The sequence below is a fragment of the Halichoerus grypus genome, chromosome X, assembly GCF_964656455.1.
Source record: "Halichoerus grypus chromosome X, mHalGry1.hap1.1, whole genome shotgun sequence".
Classification (NCBI taxonomy): Eukaryota; Metazoa; Chordata; class Mammalia; order Carnivora; family Phocidae; genus Halichoerus; species Halichoerus grypus.
The window spans coordinates 24,483,413-24,496,911 of NC_135727.1; the positions used below are offsets into that span (position 1 = coordinate 24,483,413).

Here is a 13,499-nt window from a genome sequence, read left to right on the forward strand (position 1 = left end):
ATATAGTGAATTGAGTTGTGCAGTGGTCAGAATGACCATCTTTCCACTCTGCATGCTGTGCTTCTATCTGTCACTAATATTTGAAAAAGCTCCTATCCAGGTATTGTGATAATCTTTCAGAACCATCATTATAATAGGGCATTGCAGCACATTATAGAGTACAAACAGCAGTATCTGAGAAAATAATTCTATGTGAGTAAAATATTTTCATTTGTTTAAAAGTTCTGAGTAGATAGTAGCCCTGTGTTCAGGCAAAAGGTGAAGGGACCAGCCCTGTTCCACCTTGTCCCTGGACTTTTATAAAGCCAGCTCTGTATATACCATGTTCTCAGTAACAGTGTAATATCGAGGGGCAAACTAGTTCATGTTTGAAGCAGTGATCTACAACTCTATCTCCCCTGTACCCCCCCCCCCTTTTTTTTTATGAGAGAGCGTGTGCAGAGGGAGAGGGAGAGATAGAATCTTAAGCAGGCTCCATGCCCAGCACGGGTCTGGGGCTCCATCTTACCCCTGAGATGGTGAGCTGATTCCAAATCAAGAGTCAGAGGCTTAACCGACTGAGTCCCCCCAGGCGTCCCTCCCCTGCCCCTTTTCTTTCTTCACTTTCAGCCTGGTTCTGCCTCTAACTGGCTGTTAAATGTTGGTTAGTACTCTCACTGGTCTCATCCTATTCTTACCCATTGTGCATTTTTTTCTATTACCTAGACTTTGGTCTACTTTATGGACTTTAATTTTCCCATCCTGCTCTGAGCAAACCCCATAACCTTAGGTAGGTAGTAATTCCCCACCCTGGATTTGGCCTAACAAGAACCCAATTGACCCTCCCGCAGTCACACAGCTGCAAGCCAAGGCTAGGGATTCAACTAAGCTACTTAGAAAGTACTACCACATTACTGCTTTAATTTCCTTAAAGTTAGAAAACAAAAGCCAGGGTTTAAGCTCCTGGGGTGGCGTTTTTAAAAATAATTCACAATATTTCAAACTTTAGAATCTTTATTGAATCTCCAAACATGTAATGCACATCAGTGCTAAGCAAAGTGTAAGAGGGTAGGGGGTTTCAAATATAAAAACATAAATGAGTAATTTTCACCTCTTCCCCCAACCCTTTTTTCCCCCTCCCTTTTTTGTCATCAGTTGTTCTCTCTGTTTGAAGGCGCAGGAGCCGGCATGCCCCAGGAAGGAAAACTGGCAAAATAAGAAGGCAGTGGAGGACCAAATATTGGGGGTGGAGCAAAAGCAATAGGCATAGCAAGAAATGGACTGAAACTCGGAGGTCGAGGAGGTACAAAGCAATGAGCAGTAGGACAAGAAGGTAAACCGGAAGTACCGGAAGACAAGGCGGGAGGCCTCGGCCAATTCTCCACGGGGTGCCGGGGGCCTCCGGGTGGGAAAGAAACATGAGCCAGCCTTTCCTTGCCGGCCATTCTTGTATTTCCTGGAGGCAGCTCCATCATTACCCCTGATCTAACCGTGGGGATATGTGGGGGGCCTCTTACTTGTGGAGCCCTGGATGGAAAGAACCCCTGACCTCGTGGCAAAGCCATGTATAACCTTGCATTATAGCCACCTCTCTCGGTGCCCCCACTGCTGACCCTTGCCCCCCCTATCATCAGTGCGGGAGGGCTGCCAGAGAATTCCTGGGGCACATTAATAGAATCCTGTCCCCTAAGCCTCCAGCCTGCCAGCCCCTCAGAGCTATTTACTTCTGCTGTTGCTAGGGACTCTTCCGTAACAGCAGGTGGTGGCCCATAGGGGTGTTGGTGAGCTCTTGAACTGTCGACAGGAATGCAGGCTCCTGCTGTCTCAGAGGGGCGCTCCAGCTGCTCTCTCGCCAGGTCAGTCAGCACACTGAGGGGAGGTCTCTGCAGGAAGCGATGGTGGCCCCAAGGCTCCGCATCATCTTTTGGCATGGAACTCGGACACTGGAGGGACACGTCGTCGGGGCGCGGCTCCCGCATCCCACACTCATCTGCAACTACTCCACTGGGTGAAGAGGCGTGCCCACCAAGGCTTGCAAAAATAGAAATAAATAAATTAATAGGAAATGCAGTGATCTGAGAGTATCTGAAATATGTGATGGATTAAACTCGCTGGAATATACAAGGGGAAAGGGAAAGCCTATCTCCTCCCACGTAAAAAGTCAGCAAGCACTTTTTTAGCCCACGTTCAGGGTACCAGGTGGCTTCTTTAAACAGACAACCCGATTTCCCTTTCTGGCTTTCTTGTGGCTCCACCCCATTGCCCAAGTCCCCACCTCCTCAAGGCAGCAAGGAAGCGGAGAAGACCCAGAGAGCGGCATGCGCAGGCTTGCCATAGAAAACAGCAGCTCTTTCCAGTCAACACCCCCCCACCCCCCCACGTAGGACCTATGATCCACTAAAGCCCAGCATTCAGATTCTGGCAGGAGTGTCCTGGAAAGTCTTGTGAGGAAAGACTTTTTTTTTTTTTCTTTCTCCACAGAAGTAAAAGAAAGGTTATTTGTGTTAACAAACATTCCGGTTTGTCTCTCTGAAGCACCATTCAACATTTGCAACAGAATTTTGTTAAAATTTTCTTTCATTCAACCCGTACCACACCCTAGAGAACGAATTTCCTCAAGTTTAACACCAACTATTTAGACTACGGATTTGCAACATTTGTTTCAAAATTACATTTAAGAATTGCTGCCCTTAAATCCAGTATTTTTAGTACCTGAGTTTGTGTCCTGCAAGGTTTTGTCTGTGATCCCCTCCTGCACTCTCTCCAACCCACTCGTCCCTGTCCCAGTTACACAGAAAAACAATTAAAACTGCCTTTTGCCTTCAAAATTAAACAGTTCTACTCAGTTTTGTACTTACACATTTTCAATACAAGCCATGGAGAAAGTTGATCAGGAAAACCTTCGTGAGGTGATGGAGAAAACCAGCTGAATGCCCACGTAGGCCAATTCCGTCTGGAGAGCGGACTTGTGCTTCTGCCTTAGAGCAGCTTGGCAACTCGAGTGAAGCCAGGGACCAACTGCTTCTTTCTAGATTTGGAGTTCTCTTTCTGAGGTTACCAGTTGCTAGGGAAGGGAGGGAGAAAAGGAGTGAGGAGGGGGAGGGGATAAATCTATGACACTCCTTTGAAGCTAAAAGTAGAACTCCTTTTTGCATAGTAGTAGATGGATGGTAAGGGCATTCATTAAGTTAACCCTGTTGCAGCCCAGATGGAAAGACAAATCATTTCAAGATTTTAGAAGAATCATGGAGGCATGGTAATTTATTAAGAGTTATTTCTAAAGTTTTAGTTAATAAAGGTAGTTACCATGTCTTTACCTTAAGTTTGGAAATACAAACATTGAGCACTGTACCATGTCTAGTCTTGTAATTTAAAATTTCAGTTTTGAAGATGCATACTTGGTGGAGAACAGAAGTTTATGGGGTTAAATTGGTTTTCAATCAGGCTCTCTTGTGAAGATGAAACAAAAATAGCGTTATAAAAAAATTACCCTAAAAATGATATTGGCTTTTATTTTTTAGTCCCTCATTTTGTGTTTTTTTCTACCTTCTAGTTTATTGGTTCTGTATGTTGGTGTTTGTGGGTGTGTCTGTGTGTGTGTTATATATTTCCTGTAATAGAGCTCTGTAAATATACATTTTTCCTGTAATAGAACCCTGTAAAACTTCTCTACAAGGGGGAAGGGGAATAAAAGGCATAACAGATATTATAAATGTATGAATATTAGCTCAGATTTCACCTTGTAACTTCTTTGCATAAGGCACTTTCTGTTTTCCAGCCTAAATTTCATCTTCCTCCTCCATTTTAAACAAGTACACTTACCCCGCTTTTATTTTCTGCCATTGATGTACAGATTGATTGCTCTAAAATTACAATGGCCATCCCCTCATCTAAGATTACTAATCTTGCTCTAGGATAAAGCCATAAACTTGGCTCCCTTCCTTAAATTTACCTGAGAACTGCGCTTTTCAGACGATACCTTCAAGACTTTAAAGTCTTTCTTTATTCCTAATATCAGAATATGCTGTTATATTTCAAAGGTTATATAATTTTTTTCTTAAAGAAAGATAACAGACTCAAATATGATATGTTTCAATTTATATATGGAATGTGTGTGTATGTGTGTGTGCATGTATGTGTACAGTGGATAAGTATAAAATACTAATGCAAAGGAATGGTCAGTGCTGCGAAGCAACACAATTCATGATAGAAATAACCTTTTGGGTCTCCAAGTCCACATCTTCCTGCCAGGGTGCCTTGTCCTGGTCTGTACAGTACTGATTTTGTTTTGTTTTGTTTTGTTTTAATCTTGTTGAAAGATGAAAGCGGCATGCTTCCAACATTTCTCCCAGAAGAATCTGTTCACTTGCCTAGCATGGTTCACTATTAAGAAATTTCTTGATTCCCCAGCTTCGTTTACATTTTTCTTCAGTTCATTATTTCCTTGCTTTTTTTACATAAGAAAAATCGTTATTAGCAATGTAACTGTGGTGGAGCAGTAAAGTTTTCTTAACACTTGCTAGGTCAGAGGGATAAATCAACGTGGGCTAATGCTTAATAGGTGGTAAATCGTATTTACATAGTTTATGCTTTTTTTCCTGAATAATGGCAAGGAAGCCCCAGGAAACCCTTTTATGCCTACCAAACTATTGCAATGATGGGCTGGTTTACCTAGAAATGCCTGTTTAGTAAAAATATATTAATTGGATTACATAAGAGTGGAGTATAATATAGACATCAAATAGCTGGGCACTGTGACAAAGCCAATGGCACCAGATAATTTTCCAAAACCATAACAGGTATTATAAATTTATGGATACTAGCTCAGATTTTGCCTTGTAACTTGTTAGCTTTTGTGCAATGAATGTTTACTGAATGCCTTCTGCATTGACTATTTGGTTCAGTGTGCCTTATAATACAAAGTTAAATATGCAGTTAATGGAGACTTCAAGGAATAGTCAAACTTTCTGGGGAGACAAAATAACATCTATAAAAGAATCAAAGAATGGTATAAAAAATAAACACAGACAACTCACTACATGGTGTAAACTAATATACCACAATTAAAATTCAGAAGACGGAACTATAATTTTAGGTTAAAGTAGCTGTGAAATATTTCACATGGAAGGATCAATGTGATACATGGCAGAAGAGGAGATGGTATTCTGTGTCAAGAATAGGTAATTAGTTGTACCAATCGGGTAATATTTGAAGGCATTCACATTTTATAAAGGAAAAACTGGAATCATCTCAAAACCTACCTTTTGAAAAAAAAAAAAAAAAAGCAGTTGAGCTACCTCAATTAGCCATTGAGCTCTGAAAATGAAGTAGTAAAATGTATGTTTTTTTGTTTGTTTGTTTCTTTGAGTGATTGCTTTGGAAAGGGAAAAATGGGTAATGGAAGTTGAGGATTTGCCAAAAAGTAGCTTAGTTGTGAAAGCAGCTAAGATGTAAATGCCTTTCATTACCCATGGCCTCTTATTTCATGACACAGCTCTAGCATCTCTCAAAAGGTTTTGAAGAGTTTATTGAAATGCTAAGTAAGGACCATAGAAGGATATATTTACTTTTGCACAATAATTATGATGTCATTAAAAACGTGGTTATACTGCCAAATCACACTGTTGGGTTTTTTCAAAGAAATTTTGCAGATGTGTATGTGTATAAGCAAAGTTTCATTTAAAATCCTTTCTCTTTTACTTAGAAAAAGAATCCAGGGAATAGAGACATAAGAATGGCTTTCTCTGTTTTCATCAGGCTAATCAGGAAGTGATGAGATTGTCATGCTGATCTCTGGGGGACTGTTGTCAAAAGATTCCATCCGTTACTCACTTTCAAAATGCAATGTAACTATTCTTGTGGAAAGCTCTGCAAGTTTAGGATTCAAAAAATACTTCTTAAAGATAGACCAGATATTTTTAAAGGTCTGTTGCTATTTAATTCAACAAATTAAAAAAGCATGAGATTAATGAAAGCATGATATTTATTATCCCAGAATGGGTCAACCAGCATTATTCAGCTGCACAACTATGAGCGATACTCCTGTCCTCTCTGACACCAGCTGTCCTGCAAACCCTATGTGGTAAGTGATGAGGATGAACAGGTGAGAGTATGGTTATTTCACCACCAGCACTTGCAAAAGCAACTAACAATATATGCCTCACTGCTGGACCTATTTGTATGAAGTTCAATAGACTGTCATTGCTTTTCTCAAGTTCTTTGCTCCAGATTTAAAAAAAAAAATTTAGTTTCAAATCAGGTATTTATGGCAGTTACTCCAAAACAGGTTATTTCTTTGTATAAATCAGAAGCTATCAGTTCCTTGAACATCTATCACTCTATTTTTTCTTGATCTCCTGAGAGTGAGAACTGGAAATTAAGTAGCAGTAGGGCAAACCAGATGAGAAAAAAGAAGGAAGGAAAAGGAAACCAAGTTTTTTTTGTTTTTGTTTTTACCACTTACTCTGTACCAGACATCTAATATATTTTGTCTCATTTAATATTCACAGAAAACTTTTAAGGCAGTTGTTATTATTATACCTATTTTAGAGATAATAATAAAAAGAGTTGGAGAAGTTGAGCATTTTTTTCCGAGGCCCCACAGCTAGTAAATGGCAGACAATATTCAGATACAGCCAATCTGACACCAAAGCCCATATTTTTCCATTTAACCGCATGGCTTCCTAATTGTAGTTGTAGGTGAATCACGTAGGTGGCTCAGATCAAAACATGTGTACCAGATCTGAGTTTAGTTTATTTAATTCATGGACTCACTGACTCATCCTAAGGTAGTTCTGCAATAAAGAAATCATCCAAGCTGCAATGCATCCCAAAATGCCTGCCTATGCAGGGATGCAGCAGGTGAAAATTAGGCATTTGTTGGTACTATGGCAAGATGGTAAAGACTAAAAACCCTGCATGGAGCAACTGGGTTGGTGACAAAAAAAATAAATTAGCCATAACACAGCACTGAGTGACCATTACTAACAAACTAATTTTAATATGTGCCCGATATTACCAATATTAAACTTAAATTAATGTTGAACTCTTGAGCTATAGGATTCTTCATATTTTTTCTATGCACTAAGTTGAAACTGAGCCTATAATTGTCGTTAGGTCATCCACCTTCCAGTATTGGAGCAACTGGAAGAACTTAGAGTTAACTCTGTGTGTGTGTGTGTGTTGGGTGAAATGGGGAGTAGGGTTGAGTTGTCCAAGTGAGCTATTAATGATAACTCTGGAGAATATCTTTCTGAATTAGAGATGTGTTAATTTAAAAATAAAAGTACTGTATTTTTTTTAAAGATTTTATTTATTTATTTGACAGAGAGACACAGCTAGAGAGGGAACACAAGCAGGGGGAGTGGGAGAGGAAGAAGCAGGCTTCCCGTGGAGCAGGGAGCCCAATGCAGGGCTTGATCCCAGGAACCTGGGATCATGACCTGAGCCGAAGGCAGACGCTTAACCATCTAAGCCACCCAGGTACCCCAAAAGTACTGTATTTTATGTTCACATTGGTATATATTATAAATTAAAATACAAACATAGACGAATATGTAAAACAAGGAAACTTAATGAAAAATGTTAGTTTACCATAGCCCATTAGACCATAAATCGATAATGATTACATATACATATAGATATATGTATTTTCCCCAGGTTAGAATTAATTGGTAAGCAAAGGAGATGAAGGCATACTTAATTTCTTGAGCACTTGGTCTAAAAAACAAAAACTATTTTAGCTTCTTCTTGCTCGTAATTAAGACACTGTAAATTCATGTTGAAAACATTTTATCAAGCTTTATTAAGATGAATAATATGTGCCAAGTTGTTGAGAGCATTGGTTCTGGAATCAGAGGAACACGGACCTGGTTTTAAGTCTCAGCTTTACAATTTACCAGTTTTGTGACCTTGGGCAGGTTTCTTAACTTCTCTGAAGCTCATTCTCCTCATTTGTAAAGTGAGATTATAGAGAGAATTATATTAAATCATTTGTGAAAAGTAACTGTTATATACTAGGTGATTAAAATATAATCCCTTGCCTTGTACATATTAGACTCAGTTTTATATGTAAAATGGGGAAGATGATACCTCTCTTAAGCTATCTCAGGGCAGTTGAGAAATTTAAATATGATAATTATGTGAAACTGCTTTGCAATCAGGCTAATGTAACCCTGGGTGATATTTCAGGGGCAAGAGGACTTTAGGGCACACTTTAAATAGCACTGTGTGGGTGGTCACCTATTCCACCTACACCTAAGGCCATTTTTTATTTCCTAAATCATTAAGGTGGGGAGGATTAGCTACACTATTTAAAAAGCTGCATGGTGTAAATACTTTAAACTTTTCAATTGGTGCTGCATAAATCTCACTCATTGTTGTATATAATGCAGTAGCTGTGTTAGAATAAAGAGTCTGCATTTTTGTATTTGACTATATGTTTAATTGGATTTTGGAATCTTGTGTTTCACAGCAGGAAATCTTGTTTTTCACTGAAAGCTCCTGTGGTGATTAGAATGAAAAGCCTGAAAAAAAAAAGAAGGTTGCTTTGGCTTCCTGATAGTGAAGATTTGATTGATTCTCTAAATGATTTGCTACATTAGAGAAAAAAATAATTTTTCCCATTCCAGTTGCCCCCCCCCACCCTATCCCTCTCAAATGGTCAAATAAATAGGCTGCTGAAGAAAGTGTTAACATTTTTATAGACTGACAGTAATTCAGTGTTCAAGAAAATTTGCTCATGAACTCAAATTAAAATAATAATAAAGCCCATCCAGAGAGACCATTCTTAATTCTTGTCTGAATTATGCTGTGTGCCTATGCTGTTATGCTTGTTCAGAGGTCCTGGATCATCACAAGTGCTGTGAGGTCATCTATTTGCCTTTATTTTTGAAGTGTTTCAGATCTTCCACTTTTCATTTTTAGAGTAATGAATTGATATGTGTGTTTATTTAGGGGAAGAATTCATCAGAAGAAAAGATCAGACTGTGGGCCTGACAATGGGAAAGTGCCTCTTGGAAGATTATTAGCAGATAACAGGAATCTTACTCAGATATCAAAGTCTCAACAGCCCTCTAGTAATATCTGAACCAAAGTGATGAACCCTTCTAGAGGCACTGGGTCATTCTGCATATGGCCAAACCAGAGCAAGTGGTGGTATGGGCTATTGCACTATTTCAGGTAACCTATACATTTATTTATGTCTGTGGTTCCCAAATTTTACTGAGTAACAGATTCACTTGGAGATCTTATTAAAAAAGAAGATTCCCGGGCTCCACGTCCAAGATTCTTATTTAATTGATTGTAGTGGGATCCAGTTATCTGCAGTTGAAATATTTACCGATTCTGATGTAGTGGTCTTCAGATCAAAACAGAGAAATACTGACTAGATGGTCTTACAGCCTTGAAGCCTAGCCTTCTGGGGATGAACCCAGCCTTCTAGTGGGCACTCTTATTCTCTAGGTCGAACCTACAGACCAGATATGGGAGCACTAAAACATAAAACTTTTTTTAACCATAACCAATGCCTCAGTTCTTGTTGTTCCATAAACCTCCAAATATGATTACTTTTGAACAGATGTGTTGAGTTTAGTTCATCTAGAGCAGCAATTCTAAAAGTGTGGTCTGGGGAAAACTAGGGTTGTCAAGATCCTTTTGGGGAGTCCACAAGGTCAAAATATTTTCACTATTATATGAAGACATTATTTGCTTTTTTCACTCTTACTCTCTTAAGAGTAAATAGAGGAGTTTTCCAGAGGCTACATGACATGAGATGTCAGTGCTTTGATGACTAATGCATATGATGTAAGAAACATGTTAGGGTTCGAAGCCGACAGCCAAGAAAGAATTCTTGAGACGTCTTTGGTGCAAAAAGGTGATTTTATTAAAGCACAGGGACAGGACTCGTGGGCAGGAAAAGCTGCACTGGGGTCATGAGGAGTGGCCCATTAGATACTTTCAAGTTGGGAGGGGGTTTAGGGATAGTGAAAGTTTCCAAAGGAATTTTTTTTAAAGAGTTTATTTATTTATTTGACAGAGAGAGACACAGTGAGAGAGGGAACACAAGCAAGGGGAGTGGGAGAGGGAGAAACAGGCTTCCCGCTGAACAGGGAGCCTGATGCGGGGCTCAATCCCAGGACCCTGGGATCATGACCTGAGCCGAAGGCAGACACTTAACCAACTGAGCTACCCAGGCGCCCCTCCAAAGGAATTTTTTTTTTTTTTTTAAGATTTTATTTATTTATTTGACAGAGAGAGACACAGCTAGAGAGGGAGCACAAGCCGGGGGAGTGGGAGAGGGAGAAGCAGGCTTCCCGCGGAGCAGGGAGCCCGATGCGGGGCTCAATCCCAGGACCCTGAGATCATGACTTGAGCTGAAGGCAGACGCTCAACGACTGAGCCACCCAGGCACCCCTCCAAAGGAATTTTTATACATTAAAGTAGACTTACAGGATCTTGGGGGGGGGGGTGGTCAGGCTAAGGATTGCCTTTTGCCCTTAGCAAAATATTAACATGGAGGCAGTTGAGTCCCTAGAGGAATGTCACTCTGCCTGTTTCAAGGACTTATCAATGGGCTGTAGGTAGTAAGGAAATTTAATATTTTTTCTTCTGCCTTTGTTTCCCACATCACATATGTGCTTGTATATTCCTGTGTTTTAAAATTTTCTCAGTTTTAATTTCTAATATGGTGAATATCGACAGATATAACCTACCTAAACAAAAATTCACTGTGGAGTTATGAATAATTTTTAAGAGTATAAAAAGGCCCATAGGGCACCTGGCTGGCTCAGTCAGTAGAGCCTGAAGCTCTTAATCTCGGGGTTGTGTGTTCGAGCCCCACACTGGGTGTAGAAACTGATGTAGGAAACAAAGGCAGAAGAAAAATCATTAAATTTCCTTACTACCTACAGCCCACTGACAAGTCCTTAAAACAGGCAGAGTGATATTCCTCTAGGGACTCAACTGCCTCCATGTTACTACTTTGCTAAGGGCAAAAGGCAACCTTAGCCTGACCCTCAAGATCCTGTAAGTCAACTTTAACATATAAAAATTCCTTTGGAAACTTCCTTTATCTCTAAACCCCCCAAGATACATGTTGGTAATCATTCCCCAAACATATGGCCCACCGATATACATCTGAAGGGTCTCATGATTCAGGTTTTTATTAGACTATAATAAATGACTTTTTGTCAACTATAGCTAGCCCCCTCAAGGTCCTGGAAACCTTGCTTCCAAAATTCCTTAGAGACTTACGCTATCCCTAACCCCCTCCCAACTTGCAAGTTATCTAATGGGCCACTCCTTATGACCCTGGTGCAGCTCTTTCTGACCACGGGTCCTGTCCCTGTGCTTTAATAAAATCACCTTTTGCACCAAAGACGTCTCAAGAATTCTTTCTTGGCCATCGATTTCGAACCCTAATGTCTTTCCTACATGAAAGATTACTTAAAAATTTTTTTAAATCTTAAAAAAAAAAAAAAGAGTCTAAAGTGGTCCTGAAGCTAGCATCCATCTTGTCAGTTCAGATGAAAGAATAAACACTAGAGGTCATATTGGACCAGCTAAGGAACCTGTAGGAATGCAACCCCACTAGTTTACAAGCAATTAATCAGCACCACCCTAAAGATATAATCATCCAATGTACTTAATGAAATCTTTAACATAAAGAATAAGGATTTTTTTTTTCAGATTCCAAGTCTTTTGAGGTGGAAAAGACCAACAGGGAACCAGATGAAGCATCACCAGAGCACCTGCTAGCATGACTTCATGGGCTTCCACTCAGTGGCACCCACCTACTCAGGAGAGGAGACCCCTGTCCCAAATTTTGCCCTTAAAAACCCTCACTTGCAAGCCATCAGAGGGTTTGGAACTTTTGAGCATTAGCCCTCCCCTACCCCCCTATCTTCCTCATTCTCCTGGGTGGCACCACACAAATAAATAACCTATCTGTCTTCACTGCAGACCTCAGTGTCAGTTTTTATTTGCTTACTGTGCATCAGCTGGATGAACTCTTATTCTGTTCAGTTATAGCCTCAGATCAAAAAGTTTTAAAATGTGTGTTTTATTTAACCAAGCATAGCTTTAAATATACATCATTTAATGTAAATTGATGAAATTGCTCCCAAATCTCAAAGAAATTTCGAACCTTGTTAAAATATTCAGATTATTAATTTTTGCATCCTTTTATAAATCCTTAAGATGGAAATGAGTATTATAAGACAAAACAACAATTATTGACTTATTGGATATCTCCTGTATTATCAACTATTATGTAAGCCACTACATATGAGATAAAATATGTTTTGGCTTGAGGAACTTACATTCATTTGGGGTAATAAAAATGAGTCATATTAAATAAATGTCTCATTGTAGAATGTTTACATTACTTTCCTTAAAATTAATCAAAAGCAAAGATGGGTGGAAGCTAAGCAATCTAATCACAGAGGATTTCTCAGGAGAGACAAAACTGCAGTTCTACTTCAAAGGATGAAAAGGATTTGAATAGGGAAAAAAAGTTCTCAAATTAAACCTATTCCTAAAAACTACTACAAATAGACTTTAAGGGGGATTTTAATTTTCATTCTTGAATCTTTCTAGATCATTTGATTTTTTAACTTAACATCACTTTACTAAACAATAACATTATTTTTAAACAACAAAGAATATTCTCTCAGAGATCTAAAATAATATCCAGACTATTTGGGCCTAAAACATGCTAAAACACTTGCCTCAGTGTCTTAGAAATTAAGAAGAAACTGTTTTTCCAGTGGAGTTAACTCAAATAATTATCACAGACTTTTTTTTCCACTTTTGGCCTTTGACCAGAGCCACATAGAAAATTGTCACCAAAGCCTGGCTTCAAAATCAGATATTCCCTTTGTTTTCACTCTATGCAGCTAGTTCATTTTTATACACCTCTGGGTAAATTTGTTTTTTTTTTTTTTTACTCTGTTTTATGTATTTTTAACTGGTCAGATTATTTTGGACTGAAGGCATGTGGTGAGACTTAAGCGCTCTCTAGGGAGCTCCAGCTAACATTATATATGGAGTGTCCAGTGGCTGGATTGCTTGCTTCCAGAGCTCTGTAATGGCTGTTGGGAACTTTTCCAACTGCTCCAGAGAAGGAACCAATGTCTTTTCTCTATTCAGTACTGACAATGGCTTGCAATTCACTTTAAAATTTCCCCATGATGACCCCTTTCTATTATATCAGCAGTAAATGAAAACAGTAGTTCCTGCTTTTGGTAAATTCATCAGACTTTATTTTTATACTGGAGAAAAAATCACCTTTATTATTATATTTGGGTCCTTCTAGCTCTGTTGTGAAGGTCCTTGAAAAACTTTCCCAACTTCCAGTTGAAAGACCATTCCTATATGTTTACATTACATTCTTATGTGTTTATTGTGCATTATATTGCAACATTGTTTGGCTTCCATGAGATTAAAATAACAAAAAAAATTTGATCTCTTGCCCTCTCCACCCTGTATTTTCAAGAAAATTTCACCATGATTTCACTGGA

General features: G+C 39.0%; 1 protein-coding gene across 1 annotated transcript; it reads right to left on the reverse strand.

The window, feature by feature from the left end:
* Window positions 1–975: 975 nt before the first annotated feature.
* Window positions 976–3,016, reverse strand: PRR32 (proline rich 32). The gene is made up of 2 exons (XM_078065089.1): window positions 2,838–3,016; window positions 976–2,010 (listed from the first exon to the last, which is right to left on the reverse strand). The coding sequence occupies exons 1-2, from the start codon at window positions 2,855–2,857 to the stop codon at window positions 1,131–1,133; spliced, it is 900 nt and encodes a 299-aa protein (XP_077921215.1). The 5' UTR covers window positions 2,858–3,016; the 3' UTR covers window positions 976–1,130.
* Between the last annotated feature and the right edge of the window lie 10,483 nt (window positions 3,017–13,499).